The sequence below is a fragment of the Aristolochia californica genome, unplaced genomic scaffold (assembly GCF_029961685.1).
Source record: "Aristolochia californica isolate CCGP_79_NKW_82.1479 unplaced genomic scaffold, dmAriCali1.0.hap1 SCAF_8, whole genome shotgun sequence".
Taxonomy (NCBI): domain Eukaryota; kingdom Viridiplantae; phylum Streptophyta; class Magnoliopsida; order Piperales; family Aristolochiaceae; genus Aristolochia; species Aristolochia californica.
The window spans coordinates 28,401,398-28,420,781 of record NW_027182279.1 but is presented as its reverse complement, the minus strand read 5'-3'; the positions used below and the strand labels follow the sequence as shown (position 1 = coordinate 28,420,781).

The following is a 19,384-nucleotide window of genomic DNA, read 5'->3' as shown; positions in this document are numbered from 1 at the left end:
ACAAGAACGATGCCTAATATTATGAAAAGTATAAGCATGAAAGCAATCGGAAGAGAAGGAAAAGATGGTTGTAAAAACTTCCAGAAGGTAGTACCTAAAACGCTTCTGTCTTTTAATGTTCTGTCAGAACACTTAGCCAAAAGGTAGTTCCTAAAACGCCTCTGTCTTTTAATGTTCTGTCAGAACACTTAGCCTCCCTCCCTCCCTCCCTCTAGATACCAATTCGGAGGGGTACTACGTTAATCTGCTTTAATGAGTATTTAGAGGTGAATTATTTGGGGTTCTTCTAATTACTTGTCTTCTAGGTATAAATATTTGCCTAGGAGTCTCTACAAATCTTCCGTATGAATATAAAGATAAGGTAAAACAGACAAAACTAAAGATAAGTAAATTACAGAAGTCTATTGTTAAAGCTATAAAGATAAAAATCATGTATCTAAGGATCTATCTATGATTCTGGCTAAAATATTAAGGAATAAAAATATATCATAGGCTAAAAGATTATCTACTTGTTCTGGGAGAAATATAAATATCCAAAAAATTCTAATGCTATTATTACCAAAAACAATATGTAGCTATAAGTTCCTATGATATTGCACAATAATCTCTTAAGGTATTATATAATAATCCTAAGTATAAGTAATATTCGCAAAACAAATCTCAAAAACTGTTTGATTATCTTATTAATTAACCAAATATACATAAAAAGGTACAGCGGCGTTGTGATAACCGAGAGCAACGCTTGGCTCAACTGAGGCAGAGGCGTTTGTCAGGGCTTAGCCCTCACCCAGTAGTTTTCAGCCTTATATACCTTTCTGTAATAACGTCTTAAAATAAAGTAGTAAATATGAACAAAAACGAAAAATTCTCAACACACAATAAAAGCAGTAAGTGTTAAGGTAACAAGAACGATGCCTAATATTATGAAAAGTATAAGCATGAAAGCAATCGTAAGAGAAGGAAAAGATAGTTGTACAAACTTCCAGAAGGTAGTCCCTAAAACGCTTATGTCTTTTAATGTTCTGTCATAACACTTAGCCAGAAGGAAGTTCCTAAAACGATTCTGTCTTTTAATGTTCTGTCAGAACACTTAGCCTCCCTCCCTCCCTCCCTCTAGATACCAATTCGGAGGGGTACTACTTTAATCTGCTTTAATATGGAGTACTTAGAGGTGAATTATTTGGGGTTCTTCTAACTACTTGTCTTCTAGGTATAAATATTTGCTTAACAGTCTCTACAAATCTTCTGTATGAATATAAAGATAAGGTAAAACAGACAAAACTAAAGATAACTAAATTACAGAAGACTATTGTTCAAGCTATAAAGATAAAAATCATGTATCTAAGGATCTATCTATGATTCTGGCTAAAATATTAAGGAATAAGAATTTATCAGAGGCTAAAAGATTATATACTTATTCTGGGAGAAATATAAAATATCCAAATAATTCTAATGCTATTATTACCAAGAACAATATGTAGCTATAAGTTCCTATGATATTGCACAATAATCTCTTAAGGTATTACATAATAATCCTAAGTAAAAGTAATATATAGGTAATATTCGCAAAACAAATCTCAAAAACTGTTTTATTATCTTATTAATTAACCAAATATACATAAAAAGGTACAGCGGCGTTGTGACAACCGAGACGCTTGGCTCAACTGAGGCAGAGGCGTTTGTCAGGGCTTAGCCCTCACCCAGTAGTTTCCAGCATTATATACCTTTCTGTAATGACGTCTTAAAATAAAGTAGTAAATATGAAAAGAAACGAAAATACTCAATACACAATAAAAGCAATAAGTATTAAGGTAACAAACACGATGCCTAATATTATCAAAAGTATAAGCATGAAAGCAATCGTAAGAGAAGGAAAAGATAGTTGTAAAAACTTCCAAAAGGTAGTTCCTAAAACGCTTCTGTCTTTTAATGTTCTGTCAGACAGAACACTTAGCCTCCCTCCCTCCCTCCCTCCCTCCAGAGGAGTACTACTTTAATCTGGAATATGTAGAGGTGAATTATTTGGGGTTCCTCTAATTACTTGTCTTCTAGGTATAAATATTTACCTTGGAGTCCCTACAAATCTTCTGTATGAATATAAAGATAAGGTAAAACAGACAAAACTAAATATAACTAAATTAAAGCTATAAAAATAAAAATCATGTATCTAAGGATCTATCTATGATTCTGGAGTATGTAGAGGTGAATTATTTGGGGTTCTTCTAATTACTTGTCTTCTAGGTATAAATATTAGCCTTGGAGCACCTACAAATCTTCTGTATAAATATAAAGATAAGGTAAAACAGACAAAACTAAATATAACTAAATTAAAGCAATAAAGATAAAAATCATGTATCTAAGGATCTATCTATGATTCTGGCTAAAATATTAAGGAATAAAAATATATCAGAGGCTAAAAGATTATCTACTTGTTCTGGGAGAAATATAAAATATCCAAATAATTCTAATGCTATTATTACCAAGAACAATATGTAGCTATAAGTTCCTATGATATTGCACAATAATCTCTTAAGGTATTATATAATAATCCTAAGTATAAGTAATATATAGGTAATATTCGCAAAACAAATCTCAAAAACTGTTTTATTATCTTATTAATTAACCAAATATACATAAAAAGGTACAACGGCGTTGTGAAAACCGAGAGCAACGCTTGGCTCAACTGAGGCAAAGGCGTTTGTCAGGGCTTAGCCCTCACCCAGTAGTTTCCAGCCTTATATACCTTTCTGTAATAACGTCTTAAAATAAAGTAGTAAATATGAACAAAAACGAAAATACTCAACACACAATAAAAGTAGTAAGTATTAAGGTAACAAGAACGATGCCTAATATTATGAAAAGTATAAGCATGAAAGCAATCGCAAGAGAAGGAAAATATAGTTGTAAAAACTTCCAGAAGGTAGTTCCTAAAACGCTTCGGTCTTTTAATATTCTGTCAGACAGAACACTTAGCCAACACTTGCCCTAAAAGACAGAACATTAATTCTAAAGATAGTTGTAAAAAGGACATTGCAAACAAGGAGTAAAGAGAACCATTGTTATGAAGAATAAAATTAAGACCTAAAATAAAGTCTACTTTGAGTTTGAGATCTCTAACCCATGTTAAAGGTAAAGGATAAGATCCAGAAAAAGTTGAACAGTTGGTAAAGAACTGGATTTTGCCTTCATCAAAATAGGTTGTATATGGGTTATAGGTACCATCTACGTGTTGGCTAAACACTTATTTATTGGTTTTCTTAAGGAACTGAGGAGGAACTAATCTTCTATGGATAATACATTTGGTACAGCCGAAATCTACTAAAGCATCTAACACGAGGGATTGTTTGTTAGGGAAAATAATCTTTGTTCTAACAAGGATACTGGAAAAGATTTATCTTTGTTACATACGTAGGAAGTTTCTGGTTCTTCTAATCCTACAGTGATACCATCATAAGAATCTCTTTCTATTGTATCTAATCTATGTTTGAGAAGAGTTATTTCTGCCTCACAGTTTTTTTATTTTTCTGGCCATAATTTCCAATTTAGTATTGTATACCTCTATCTAAGACAATCCCTCGCATACGAAACAATGGACCTTCTTTTTCTGTTTGTCCCCTCGTTTCTTCTCTTCCGGCCTAGCCTTGGCATCCTTTGCCCATGACTTCTTTTCCCCTTTCTCCTTCTTCTTAAACTTCGTTATACCATTGTTATTTTTCTTAGGCACTTTGTTAACCGAATAATTCTTTCTCTCATATTCGGTTAACTTTTCAGAAGTAGATAAAGCTGAAGCTAATGTCTTTACTTCCCGTGGGCTGAGCAAGAATTGAGAAGACGGGAAGTAAAGACATTAGCTTCAGCTTTATCTACTATTGAAAAGTTAACCGAATATGAGAGAAAGAATGATTCGGCTAACAAAATGTCTAAGGAAAATAACAATGGTAAAACGAATTTTAAGAAAAAGGAGCAAATCAAGGGATTTGAATGGAGGATCAAATTAAGGAGATTTGATAAGGGAGGATCTCTGCTCTCATTGGACGGAAGCATGAGAGAAGGGAGGGGTTGAAGCCTATAAATACCAAGGCATTCAACCCTTGTAGATTCATTCAACATAGACGAGAAAGACAGTTTTTGTAGAGTGCTGGCCTTCCACCTTGGACGGCCACTACTTGTAATCTTCTCTAGTATTAATACAAGGTTACTTTCTCTTCCTATTCCATTGTCTTTCTATCTTTTCATAGCTCGTGCTTCATTTGAGAGGAAGGAGTTTGCAACGTTGATCTAAGGGGTGAGAGGCTGTACTACCTTTGACGAATTGAAGGTAGGCCATCACGGGAGTTGGAGTTCCGCTAGCCTAAGTGAGTTTAGGTTCATTTGACCTCGTGACAAATTGGGTGGGGGGCCTTGTCCCTACCTCAGCGGAGTCTCGAAATGACAGTGGAAGCGGATGCTGGCCACAAAAGCCAAAAACCTCCAAAAGGCCCGTCTTTGCCGTGAGTGCCGGATTTACGAAATGAGGCAGAGGGCGGAACTTAGAGCTGCAGTTTCTGAGCTTGAGCGAGCCCCAACTTTCTTTTCCATCAAAGCCGACGAGCAGTTGAAGGCTTTGGCTGATAGGTCTCAGTTTTCTGGAGGCTACGATCTGTGGTCGGAGCGGGATGAGACTCAGCTTTGTCATAACTAGGACTGGCTCCCTTCCACGAGGTTTTTCCCTAAAGGGGCTGTGCACAATGTCAAACCGTGTGGTATTATTGACAGTGTTAGGCGCACCAATTATTCAAAAATGACGGACGTTGAGGAAGATTTACCCAAGAAGAGGAATGGGACTAAAAGATCGATTCTCTTGTTTGGATGCCCATGAAAAATAAGAGAGAAAAAAAGAGAAATGTGGTTTCTCTTGTTTGGATGCACAAGGAAAATGGAAAACAAAAGAAAAGAGAGCATGCATATTATCAACCACTAGTAATAAGCATGCTCAGATTTTTACGGAAGTTTCGTATTTCAGTCCTTCCTCAACCTATTTCCGCCATGTTCCATCTTCAGCGCTTTCAATCTCTTCATCGCACAACCACATTTAGACATTGCTGACCTGGGCGTTGCAGACGAAAGTCACGGAATATATGTCAGCCACAGGTAAGCTCATTTCTCCCATTTGATCTCCTTCATCCTTAGTCTCTCCATGCAATGTAGTACAGAATTTATACAATACAAATTATTTGGAGAAACTTTATGAGTTATAGATCTAGTCATATTTCGTTTCTTAATAACTCTGATATGCAAGATTATCTCTATTTGTTTTCCATACTTTTAGGATTCTTTGAACTTAATATTAAATATGTATTTTATGGAAAGTTTTAAATGTAGGTTAAAGTTCAAACCCGACTCGAGCTTGAGCTCAAATTTGGTTAAAATTCTTGGGCTTGAGCTCGATTCCAATTTTAGACTCAAAGCTAAGCTTGTGTTCGTACTCAAGTTCAAAGTATTCAAATCAAGCAAAGCTCGAACATATACAGGTTCGAGTTTGGGTAGGCTCAAGAGAGTGGGAAATGTATATAAAAGTCACATTTTGTATATAGGTCATGTTTTTATATAAGTCACATTGGCATAATATTATGCAGTGTTTATAAACAATTTTATGCAAAGTTTATAGACAATTTTATGCAGAGTTTATGTACAAAGGTCATGCCCAATTTTAAGTAAAATTTATGCATTATTTTATGCACAGTTTATTTGACTTGTATTTTATGCAAAGTTTTAAATGTAGGTTGGTGCTTGAACCCTGCTCAAGCTCAATTCCAATTTTAAGCTTAAGGCTGGGCTCGGCTCTAGCTTGAGTTTGAAGTATTTAAATCAAGCCCAGCTTGAACATATGCAGATTCAAACTCGGCTCGACTCGACTTGATGTCACCCCTAGGCACTGCACGTATAGGTTGGGCACATACGGACTAGTGCCTGAACACCAAGGCATGGAGGCAAGTCAGATTAGTGGCAGCCAACTTTTTTTTTAATGATGATAAACTTATTTCAAAGAAAGGGAAGATACATCAAGGGAGACCTCCCCTAACAATAAGAGATTGAAGGGGGAACATAGGCACACAAATCAGCAACCGAAATGGCTGATCTTAGTATATGAGACGAAGTACAAGAAATGGTGGATACAATATCCAAAATATCAAGAAAAATCTGCCAGTGACGCCATGGGGGAAAGGATGAGGTGGAGCACCATCCGATGACGATCTCGGAGTCTCCCTCCATGATAAGGAGACACTAAAGCGATCCTTAAAAATACACAAGCCGTGAACGAGACCAGAGAGCTAAGCAATGGTCGAGTCAGCAATTCCGAGAGGGCCACAGTTAGAGATTATGGCAGTGCCGCCCGGATAAAAAATCACCCCGCCAAAATCATCCAAACCCGGGTTCCCAAAGGGACTACCATCAAAATTCAGCTTATAATGGTTCCTAAACGGTTTCTAGTCACGTGGGCCATGGGGTGTTAGCTGGGGCGGTTGTACATGAGGAGGCATGCGCCAAGAAGCACATGAACATTCGAAGGGGCATGTGGCCAGCAATTTCCCCAACTATAAATAGGGGGGCTGGATGAGTGCCAATCAATCAGACATTGACATAGAGACTCAGAGGAGCGCTTGAATATCTTGTATGTAGACAGATTTGTGTAAATGAGAAAAGGTTTATTGTGTGCCAACTATTTGTATGCAAGGGAGGCAGACTAGTGTGGGTTATCCCAAGGACGCAACTAGGCCGACACAGGTAAAAGTAAATTCAACTTTCCACTGCATAACTGAACCCGTGCAACACCTAAGCTCTAACATTACAAGCATGATCTTTTCACAGTATGGCACCCCATGAATGAATGAGCAGGCCAAATCGCCTCACCAAAATCGATTTAAAAAAAAATGATCCCTATTAAAAAAATATTTTCTGAGTAATTAAGAACCTTAAGAGTGGACACTACTTCAGAATGTGTACATGCGTGGTCATGGAATACAGGGTTAGATAGTAATCCTTGTCTTAATGTGCTTTGTATCCTAGCAAAAAACAAAGAGCTAAAATGCAATCAATGTTCCCTAGAAGCTTGCATCCCTTGTCTAAAAGCCCTAGGTAAAAAAGTTGCAGACCAGACTCTCTCTCTCTCTCTCTCTCTCTCTCTCTCTGTATATATATATATATATATATACATATAATTCTTTAGGGTATATTATCTCATCTGTTTCTAATTCTATATTGACTAGGTCATAATTTTCACTAGAGATTGATTTCGTATCTTCTATATTCTTTTGTTCATAGCTATTAAATCTAATATTTATGTTACCTTTAGTATCTGTGTACATGATACTTTCTTCAGGACTGATTATTTTTTCTTCTATAAATTTAAGGTTCCATTCTAATCCTGCTAAAATGTCTGGAGAATATTTAATAGGCTTAATTAATTTTATTCCTTTGTTTCCTATTAAATTAACTACATCGTCTATTTTAACCTTGAACCTAGTAGTGCTAGAACAAGTACACCTTCCTAAGAATTCAATACACAATAAAAGATTGTTTCCTACGAAGGATTCATATCCTTTTGTCTGAATACCTATTTTGATATATTTTCTAAAATCTTGTAGTCCAATAAGGAAGTCTGGGGAGGAATAAAATATTCCTCCATTTTGATTCATATCTACCTCAATAATTCCTAACATTGCCTTTTTAGGATCTGCCCATCTATCATCGTAGATACTAAGTAAGGTTTTAGTTCCTAGATGTTTTCGTCCTAATCCTTTTACCCCTATTATAATCAGACCTAAATGAATCCTTTTACCCCTATTTCTTTAAAGGCTTGTTCTGATATTAAGTTAATGTTACCAGAATCTTGTCCTACACAACTAATCTGGATTTCTCGGTAATGTCTAAATAATCCGGAATTAAAGTTTAATGGTCCTGTTCTATATAATTGTCTGGGGTTAAGAAGGTTTAATTAATTCTTGCTAAATATAGTAATGTCTTGATCTATATCTATTATTTCGTCTAATTGTATATCTCTTTGGTCTACACTTCTCCTACATGTTATTTTGTCTATTATATAAAGATTTCTAGAAGAACTTCCAATTTCCAAGGTAAATCCTTCACCTTGTATCTAATCCTATTTTTGTAATAACGTCTTAAAATAAAGTAGTAAATATGAACAAAAACGAAAAATTCTCAACACACAATAAAAGCAGTAAGTATTAAGGTAACAAAAATGATGCCAAATATTATGAAAAGTATAAGCATGAAAGCAATCGTAAGAGAAGGAAAAGATAGTTGTATAAACTTCCAGAAGGTAGTTCCTAAAACGCTTCTGTCTTTTAATGTTCTGTCAGAACACTTAGCCAAAAGGTAGTTCCTAAAACGTTACTGTCTTTTAATTTTCAGTCAGAACACTTAGCCTCCCTCCCGCCCTCCCTCCCTCCCTGTAGATACAAATTCGGAGGGGTACTACTTTAATCTGCTTTAATATGGAGTATTTAGAGGTGAATTATTTGGGGTTCTTCTAATTACTTGTCTTCTAGGTATAACTATTTGCCTAGGAGTCTCTACAAATCTTCTGTATGAATATAAAGATAAGGTAAAACAGACAAAACTAAATATAACTAAATTAAAGCTATAAAGATAAAAATCATGTATCTAAGGATCTATCTATGATTCTGGCTAAAATATTAAGGAATAAGAATATATCAGATGCTAAAAGATTATCTACTTGTTCTAGGAGAAATATAAAATATCCAAATAATTCTAATGCTATTATTACCAAGAACAATATGTAGCTATAAGTTCCTATGATATTGCACAATAATCTCTTAAGGTATTATATAATAATCCTAAGTATAAGTAATATATAGGTAATATTCGCAAAACAAATCTCAAAAACTGTTTTATTATCTTAATAATTAATCAAATATACATAAAAAAGGTACAGCGGCGTTGTGACAACCGAGAGCAACGCTTGGCTCAACTGAAGCAGAGGCGTTTGTCAGGGCTTAGCCCTCACCCAGTAGTTTCTAGCCTTATATACCTTTCTGTAATAACGTCTTAAAATAAAGTAGTAAATATGAACAAAAACGAAAATACTCAACACAAAATAAAAGCAGTAAGTATTTAGGTAACAAGAACGATGCCTAATATTATGAAAAGTATAAGCATGAAAGCAATAATAAGAGAAGGAAAAGATAGTTGTAAAAACTTCCAGAAGATAGTTGCTAAAACGCTTCTGTCTTTTAATGTTCTGTCCCTAATATTATGAAAAGTATAAGCATGAAAGCAATTGTAAGAGAAGGAAAAGATAGTTCTAAAAACTTCCAGAAGGTAGTTCCTAAAACGCTTCTGTCTTCTAATGTTCTGTCAGACAGAACACTTAGCCTCCCTCCCTCCCGAGGGGTACTACTTTAATCTGCTTTAATCTGATGTATTTAGAGGTGAATTATTTGGGGTTCTTCTAATTACTTATGTTCTAGGTATAAATATTTGCCATGGAGCCTCTACAAATCTTCTGTATGAATAAAAAGATAAGGTAAAAAAGACAAAACTAAAGATAACTAAATTACAGAAGACTACTATTAAAGCCATAAAGATAAAAATCATGTATCCAAGGTTCTATCTATGATTCAGGCTAAAATATTAAGGAAAAAGAATATATCAGAGGCTAAAAGATTATCTAATTGTTCTGGGAGAAATATAAAATATCCAAATAATTCTAATGCTATTATTACCAAGAACAATATGTAGCTATAAGTTCCTATACTATTGCACAATAATCTCTTAAGGTATTATATAATAATCCTACGTATAAGTAATATATAGGTAATATTCGCAAAACAAATCTCAAAAACTGTTTTATTATCTTATTAATTAACCCAATATACATAAAAAGGTACAGCGGTGTTGTGACAACCAAGAGCAACGCTTGGGTCAACTGAGGCAGAGGCGTTTGTCAGGGCTTAGCCCTCACCCAGTAGTTTCCTGCCTTATATACCTTTCTGTAATAACGTCTTAAAATAAAGTCGTAAATATAAACAAAAACGAAAATACTCAACACACAATAAAAGCAATAAGTATTAAGGTAACAAGAACGATGCCTAATATTATGAAAAGTATAAGCATGAAAGCAATCGGAAGAGAAGGAAAAGATAGCTGTAAAAACTTCCAGAAGGTAGTTCCTAAAACGCTTCTGTCTTTTAATGTTCTGTCAAAACACTTAGCCAAAAGGTAGTTCCTAAAACGCTTCTGACTTTTAATGTTCTGTCAGAACACTTAGCCTCCCTCCCTCCCTCCCTCTAGATAACAATTCGGAGGGGTACTACTTTAATCTGCTTTAATCTGGAGTATTTAGAGGTGAATTATTTGGGGTTCTTCTAATTGCTTGTCCTTTAGGTATAAATATTTGCCTTGGAGTCTCTACAAATCTTCAGTATGAATATAAAGATAAGGTAAAACAGACAAAACTAAAGTTAACTAAATTACAGAACACTATTGTTAAAGCTATAAAGATAAAAATCATGTACCTAAGGTTCTATCTATGATTCTGGCAAAAATATTAAGGAATAAGAATATATCAGAGGCTAAAAGATTATCTAATTGTTCTGGGAGAAATATAAAATATCCAAATAATTCTAATGCTATTATTACCAAGAATAATATGTAGCTATAAGTTCCTATGATATTGCACAATAATCTCTTAAGGTATTATATAATAATCCTAAGTATAAGTAATATATAGGTAATATTCGCAAAACAAATCTCAAAAACTGTTTTATTATCTTATTAATTAACCAAATATACATAAAAAGGTACAGCGGCGTTGTGACAACCGAGAGCAACGCTTGGCTCAACTGAGGCAGAGGCGTTTGTCAGGGCTTAGCCCTCACCCAGTAGTTTCCAGCCTTATATACCTTTCTGTAATAACGTCTTAAAATAAAGTAGTAAATATGAACAAAAACGAAAAATACTCAACACACAATAAAAGCAGTAAGTATTAAGGTAACAAGAACGATGCCTAATATTATGAAAAGTATAAGCATTAATGCAATCGTAAGAGAAGGAAAAGATAGTTGTAGAAACTTCCAGAAGGTAATTCCTAAAACGATTTTGTCTTTTAATGTTCTGTCAGACAGAACACTTAGCCTCCCTTCCTCTTTCCCTCCCGAGGGGTACTACTTTAATCGGCTTTAATCTGGAGTATTTAGAGGTGATTTATTTGGGGTTCTTCTAATTACATGTCTTCTAGGTATAAATATTTGCCTAGGAGTCTTTACAAATCTTCTGTATGAAGATAAAGATAAGGTAAAACAAATAAAACTAAAGATAACTAAATTACAGTAGACTATTGTTAAAGTTATAAAGATAAAAATCATGTATCTAAGGTTCTATCTATGATTCAGGCCAAAATATAAAGGAATAAAATTATATCAGAGGCTAAAAGATTATCTACTCGTTAGGGAGAAAAATAAAATTTTCAAATAATTTTAATGCTATTATTACCAAGAACAATATGTAGCTATAGGTTCCTATGATATTGCACAATAATCTCTTAAGGTATTATATAATAATCCTAAGTATAAGTAATATCTAGGTAATATTCGCAAAACAAATCTCAAAAACAGTTTTATTATCTTATTAATTAAGGAAATATACATAAAAAGGTACAGCGGCGTTGTGACAACCGAGAGCAACGATCGGCTCAACTGAGGCAGAGGCATTTGTCAGGGTTTAGCCCTCACCCAGTAGTTTCCAGCCTTATATACCTTTCTGTAATAACGTCTGAAAATAAAGTATTAAATATGAACAAAAACGAAAATACTCAACACACAATAAAAGCAGTAAGTATTAAGGTAACAAGAACGATGCCTAATATTATGAATAGTATAAGCATGAAAGCAATCGTAAGAGAAGGAAAAGATAGTTGTAAAAACTTCCAGAAGGTAGTTCCTAAAACGCTTCTGTATTTTAATGTTCTGTCAGAACACTTAACCAGAAGGTAGTTCCTAAAACACTTTTGTCTTTATTGTTCTGTCAGAACACTTAGCCTCCCTCCCTCCCTCCCTCCCTCCCTCCCTGTAGATACCAATTCGGAGGGGTACTGCTATAATCTGCTTTAATCTAGAGTATTTAGAGGTGAATTATTTGGGGTTCTTCTAATTACTTGTCTTTTAGGTATAAATATTTGCCTTGGAGTCTCTACAAATCTTCTGTATGAATATAAAGATAAGGTAAAACAGACAAAAATAAAAATAACTAAATTACAAAAGACTATTGTTAAAGCTATAAAGATAAAAATCATGTATCTAAGGTACTATCTATGATTCTGGCTAAAATATTAAGGAATAAGAATATATCAGAGGCTAAAAGATTATCTACTTGTTATGGGAGAAATATAAAATATCCAAATAATTCTAATGCTATTATTACCAAGAACAATATGTAGCTATAAGTTCCTATGATATTGCACAATAATCTCTTAAGGTATTATATAATAATCCTAAGTATAAGTAATATATAGGTAATATTCGCAAAACAAATCTCAAAAACTGTTTTATTATCTTATTAATTAACCAAATATACATAAAAAGGTACAGCGGTGTTGTGACAACCGAGAGCAACGCTTGGCTCAACTGAGGCAGAGGCGTTTGTCAGGGCTTAGCCCTCACCCAGTAGTTTCCAGCCTTATATACCTTTCTGTAATAACGTCTTAAAATAAAGTAGTAAATATGAACAAAAACGAAAATACTCAACACACAATAAAAGCAGTAAGTATTAAGGTAACAAGAACGATGCCTAATATTATGAAAAGTATAAGCATGAAAGCAATCGTAAGAGAAGGAAAGGATAGTTGTAAAAACTTCCAGAAGGTAGTTCCTAAAACGCTTCTGTCTTTTAATGTTCTGTCAGACAGAACACTGAGCCAACACCTGCCCTAAAAGACAGAACATTAATTCTAAAGATAGTTGTAAAAAGGACGTTGCAAACAAGAAGTAAAGAGAACCATTGTTATGAAGAATAAAATTAAGACCTAAAATAAAGTCTACTTTGAGTTTGAGATCTCTAACCCATGTTAAAGGTAAAGGATAAGATCCAGAAAAAGTTGAATAATTGGTAAAGAACTGGATTTTGCCTTCATCAAAATAGGTTGTATATGGGTGATAGATACCATCTACCTGTTGGCTAAACACTTATTTATTGGTTTTCTTAAGGAACTGAAAAGGAACTAATCTTCTATGGATAATACATTTGGTACAGCCGGAATCTACTAAAGCATCTAACACGAGGGACTGTTTGTTAGGGAAAATAATCTTTGCTCTAACAAGGATACTGGACATAGATTTATCTTGGTTACATACGTAGGAAGTTTCTGGTTCTTCTAACCCTACAGTGATACCATCATAAGAATCTTTTTCTATTTTATCTAATCTATGTTTGAGAAGAGTTATTTCTGCCTCACAGTTTTCTATTTTTCTGGCCATAATTTCCAATTTAGTATTGTATACCTCTTTCTAAGACAATCCCTCGCATATGAAACAATGGACCTTCTTTTTCTGTTTGTCCCCTCGTTTCTTCTCTTCCGACCTAGCCTTGGCGTCCTTTGCCCATGACTTCTTCTCCCCTTTCTCCTTCTTCTTAAAATTCGTTATACCATTGTTATTTTTCTTAGGCACTTTGTTAGCCGAATAATTCTCTCTCATATTCGGTTAACTTTTTAGCAGTAGATAAAGTTGAAGCTAATGTCTTTACTTCCCGTGGGCTGAGCAAGAATTGAGAAGACGGAAAGTAAAGACATTAGCTTCAGCTTTATCTACTGCTGAAAAGTTAACCGAATATGAGAGAAAGAATGATTCGGCTAACAAAGTGTCTAAGGAAAATAACAATGGTAAAACGAATTTTAAGAAAAAGGAGCAAATCAAGGGATTTGAATGGAGGAGCAAATTAAGGAGATTTGATAAGGGAGGAGCTCTGCTCTCATTGGACGGAAGCATGAGAGAAGGGAGGGGTTGAAGCCTATAAATACCAAGGCATTCAACCCTTGTAGATTCATTCAGCATAGACGAGAAAGAGAGTTTTTGTAGAGTGCTGGCCTTCCACCTTGGACGGCCACTCCTTGTAATCTTCTCTAGTATTAATACAAGGTTACTTTCTCTTCCTATTCCATTGTCTTTCTATCTTTTCATTCCTAGTGCTTCATTTGAGAGGAAGGAGTTTGCAACGTTGATCTAAGGGGTGAGAGGCTGTACTACCTTTGACAAATTGAAGGTAGGCCATCACGGGAGTTGGAGTTCCGCTAGCCTAAGTGAGTTTAGGCTCATCTGACCTCGTGACAAACTGGGTGGGGGGCCTTGTACCTACCTCGGCGGAGTCTCGAAATGACAGTGGAAGCGGATGCAGGCCACAAAAGCCAAACAACTCGTAAAGGCCCGTCTTTGCCGTGAGTGCCAGATTTACAAAATGAAGCAGTGGGCGGAACTTAGAGCCGCAGTTTCTGAGCTTGAGCGAGCCCCAACTCTCTTTTCCATCAAAGCCGACGAGCAGTTGAAGGCTTTGGCTAACAGGTCTCAGTTTTCTGGAGGCTACGATCTGTGGTTGGAGAGGGATGAGACTCAGCTTTTTCATAACCAGGACTGGCTCCCTTCCGCGAGGTTTTTCCCTAAAGGGGCTATGCACAATGTCAAACCGTATGGTATTATTGACAGTGTTGGGCGCACCAGTTATTCAAAAATGACGGACGTTGAGAAAGATTTACCCAAGAAGAGGAATGGGACTAAAAGATCGATTCTCTTGTTTGGATGCCCATGAAAAATAAGAGAGAAAAAAAGAGAAATGTGGTTTCTCTTGTTTGGATGCACAAGGAAAATGGAAAAGAAAATAAAAGAGAGCATGCATATTACCAACCACTAGTAATATGCATGCTCAGATTTTTACAGAAGTTTCGTATTTCAGTCCTTCCTCAACCAATTTCTGCCATGTTTCATCTTCAGCGCTTTCAAACTCTTCATCGCACAACCGCATTTAGACATTGCTGACCTGGGCGTTGCAGACGAAAGTCACGGAATATATGTCAGCCACAGGTAAGCTCATTTCTCCCATTTGATCTCCTTCATCCTTATGCTCTCCATGCAATGTAGTATAGAATTTATGTAATACAAATTATTTGGAGATCCTTTATGAGTTATAGATCTAGTCATATTTCGTTTCTTAATAACTCTGATATGCAAGATTATCTCTATTTGTTTTCCATACATTTAGGATTCTTTGAACTTAATATTAAATATGTATTTTATGGAAAGTTTTAAATGTAGGTTAAAGTTCAAACCCGACTCGAGCTTGAGCTCAAATTTGGTTAAAATTCTTGGGCTTGAGCTCGATTCCAATTTTAGTCTCAAAGCTAAACTTGAGCTCGAACTCAAGTTCAAAGTATTCAAATCAAGCAAAGCTCGAACATATACAGGTTCGAGTTTGGGTAGGCTCAAGAGAGTGGGAAATGTATATAAAAGTCACATTTTGTATATAGGTCATGTTTTTATATAAGTCACATTGGCATAATATTATGCAGTGTTTATAAACAATTTTATGCAGAGTTTATAGACAATTTTATGCAGAGTTTATGTACAAAGGTCATGCCCAATTTTAAGTAAAATTTATGCATAATTTTATGCACAGTTTATTTGACTTGTATTTTATGCAAAGTTTTAAATGTAGGTTGGAGCTTGAACCCTGCTCAAGCTCAATTCCAATTTTAAGCTTAAGGCTGGGCTCGGCTCTAGCTTGAGTTCGAAGTATTTAAATCAAGCTCAGCTTGAACATATGCAGATTCAAACTCAGCTCGACTCGACTTGATGCCACCCCTAGGCACTGCACGTATAGGCTGGGCACATACAGGCTAGTGCCTGAACACCAAGGCATGGAGGCAAGTCAGATTAGTGGCAGCCAACTTTTTTTTTAATGATGATAAACTTATTTTAAAGAAAGGGAAGATACATCAAGGGAGACCTCCCCTAACAATAAGAGATTGAAGGGGGGACCTAGGCACACAAATCAGCAACCGAAATGGCTGATCTAAGTATATGAGACGAAGTACAAGAAATGGTGGATACAATATCCAAAATATCAAGAAAAATCTGCCAGTGACGCCACGGGGGGAAGGATGAGGTGGAGCACCATCCGATGACGACCTTGGAGTCTCCCTCCATGATAAGGAGACCACTAAAGCTATCATTAAAAATACACAAGCCGTGAAGGAGACCAGAGAGCTCAGCAATGGTCGAGTCAGCAATTCCGAGAGGGCCACAGTAAGAGAGTATGGCAATGCCGCCCGGATCAAAAATCACCCCTCCAAAATCATCCAAACCCGGGTTCCCAAAGGCGCTACCATCAAAATTCAGCTTATAATGGTTCCTAAACGGTTTCTAGTCACGTGGGCCATAGGGTGTTAGCTGGGGCGGTTGTACATGAGGAGGCATGCGCCAAGAAGCACATGACCATTCGAAGGGGCATGTGTCCAGCAATTTCCCCAACTATATTTAGGGGGGCTGGATGAGTGCCAATCAATCAGACATTGACATAGAGACTTAAAGGAGCGCTCGAATATCTTGTATGTAGACAGATTTGTGTATATGAGAAAAGGTTTATTGTGTGCCAACTATTTGTATGCAAGGGAGGCTGACTAGTGTGGGTTATCCCAAGGACGCAACTAGGCCGACACAGGTAAAAGTAAATTCAACTTTCCACTGCATAACTGAACCCATGCAACACCTAAGCTCTAACATTACAAGCATGATCTTTTCACAGTATGGCACCCCATGAATGAATGAGCAGGCCAAATCGTCTCACCAAAATCGATTTAAAAAAAAAATGATCCCTATGAAAAAAATATTTTCTGAGTAATTAAGAGTGAATTTTACTCTTGATTGCAGATGAACAGTTAATGTCATTTTACATCATTTCAAAAAAAAAATTATTCTTTAATCATTCAAAAAAAGTGATTCCACGTTCATTCACAACAAAAAAAAAAAAAAGTATGATTTCTCAAAATGATGGATATAAGCAAATCAACTTACATGTCCTGAGGAAGTGTAGAGTCATCAGTATTAGAGTACAGAAACAGTGAACCGCCACTCTCGATGCTAAGGAATTTTAATGAAGCTAAGTCTGTATATTCATTGGTAACAGCAAATATGTCCACACAAACCCCCGATTGAACAGCAACAGCTGCCTGTGCAAAGTCATCATGGGTTATTTTTCCAAAGATCTGTAGATTCTACAAAACTCAACCATTTCAGCACTTGGGTGTATATAGGCATAAGGCAATTTACCAGTTCTTTGTAGAAGGGTGTCTGCTCAGGAAGCAGTGTACAGTCTGCATCCTCTCCTTTACTGGCATATTGCTCACCATAACGCCTTGTATCTAATTGACTAGCTCCATAATCAGGAGGACCAGACAAAAATGTAAAAACCCTAGCTGCAATCAATTTTTGACCCACATAAATATCTAATAAACAAATGCTGATAGTCACTAATGCAGTCGATTTTGGAGCCACATAACCAATAAACGAATGTTTATAAATACTAATACAATTAGTACAATCAATTTTAAGAAAACAAAATTCAGAAAGGTAAATTGAGACAAGATATTCTTCCAGGCCCCTATTGTCGCCCTTGAGAGGAAACATTTCACCCAAGGAAAAGAACATGTTATTACCTGGTAAGAGGAAGTATCCAAAAAAATTGTGACCAGTGCTTTTCCAGGAAACCGATAATCAACCATTGAAAAACCAATTCTTTCAATTGGCAACATTTAGCTCATTTCCAGCCATTATGGTTTCACAAGACATAATTAATAGAATGAACATATACTTTTCATAGTGAGGGATAAAGACAATCCTAGATTCAAAGCAGAAATCTTCAAAAATACGAATAGAAAAACAAGGAATGACTCTCCAGATTTATCCCTCACAATAAGTTGCATGCATATGACTAATGAACATCAATGGGAAAAGAACAATGAAAACACTCAACTTTTTTAAAGAGAGAGCATCCAGCAATAAGGGGTACAGGCCATTTTTTCAATAATGAAAAAGATTTTATTAGAAAAAAATTAATGATAGATTTTAGTTGAAAGAATAAGTCTACCCATAAGGAAAATAGAACCAGATATATCTTGTGCATGGAAAAGAGGAAGACATCAAACATGGATGACACACTTTGGTGGCAGTAACTGCAATGTTTGATGATCTAAATCTGGTGCCACCAGATGTCAATAAGTTGAAAGATTAACAGAAATTTCCTCATAGCCTTTTCTCATCCAAGGATGGAGGCTTTGCAATTCAAGACCACTTCCTAAGAAACAAAATGTCATTCTGTAAATCCATTTACAGGTAATATGCATTTACTTGATTTTCAACAAACATCACTAAATAGTTAGAACAAAGATGACTATAAAAGAAACATATGTTAATTTATTTTGGTCCATGATAATGTAAAAGAAGCACAGGGAAGTAAGAATTGGACTTTACCATACCCAGTGCAAATGTATTTCCGTATTCTGATCCAAGGTAGTTAATTAGAGCCTCCATTGCAGCACCAAAACCTCTGCCACCTAATAATATACCGTCAAGTCCTTGTCCAGCAGCTATAGTTCTTTCCCATGAAGTTGTAGGTTTCAGTGTTTCCAAGGCTGCAGCTATTCGGTCTTTCCAAGGCTTCAGTCCTTGGAGAATGAACCAAACCTTCACTAAAATCCATTTTCCAATTGATTGTAGTGTTGGTAGAGATTCTTTTTTTTTTAACAATTTGAAGTCAAGGGTATGTTGACATTGTCCATCATAAACATACAGGAGCCAAGAAAGAAAACAATGGCATGGCATCTTCAAGCTCAAAGGGCAATGAAGCATCTGTATCTGGGGGGAATAAAGACATTTTTGACAACTGGTATGGGTCCTTGCACATCGTATAAGCCTATCTTATGACTGAATATAACAAGCCCAAACAGAGAACCCGGCCCAAGTGCTGCAAATGTAAAAGGTAATTGGTATTAAAACATTATCATAAACAAGAAAAATAATTACCAATGCAACCACAAATGTGTGAAAAGCTGAGGGTGATCTTCTAAAATATTGATCACCTTATGAAGGCCAATACTGAGATAAACAATTGCCCACCTTCTAAAGCAGCCAGTAGCGCACTTTTGATCAACTCCAAAAACTCCTCAGATGCTGCATTTATGTTCAGAAGTACAACAAAAAACTAGTAAGTGAATTCTAGCACAATGTAAGGGATAGAGCATGTTGAGAACTTAAAATTTTTATATCACTAATAAATGTGCAAAATAATTAATACAGTTTTGAGCCTCATGCCAACTCATCAT

The 19,384-nt window shown here is 35.6% G+C and overlaps 1 protein-coding gene across 3 annotated transcripts in view; it reads right to left on the bottom strand.

Annotated features, from left to right (window-relative positions):
• LOC137938934 (protein transport protein SEC23 D-like) overlaps positions 1-19,117 on the bottom strand; it is a 62,549-nt gene extending 43,432 nt beyond the window's left edge. For all 3 annotated transcript variants that reach the window (XR_011109914.1, XM_068784052.1, XM_068784051.1), the window contains exons 1-3: positions 18,539-19,117; positions 17,334-17,479; positions 17,079-17,233 (exon numbers count right to left, since the gene is read on the bottom strand). Coding sequence is in view for 2 of the 3 variants with exons in the window: in XM_068784052.1 (XP_068640153.1) it covers positions 17,079-17,233; positions 17,334-17,479; positions 18,539-18,911 (674 nt within the window). In the remaining variant the exon portion in view is untranslated. The remainder of the gene's footprint in view (positions 1-17,078; positions 17,234-17,333; positions 17,480-18,538) is intronic.
• Positions 19,118-19,384: the final 267 nt, after the last annotated feature.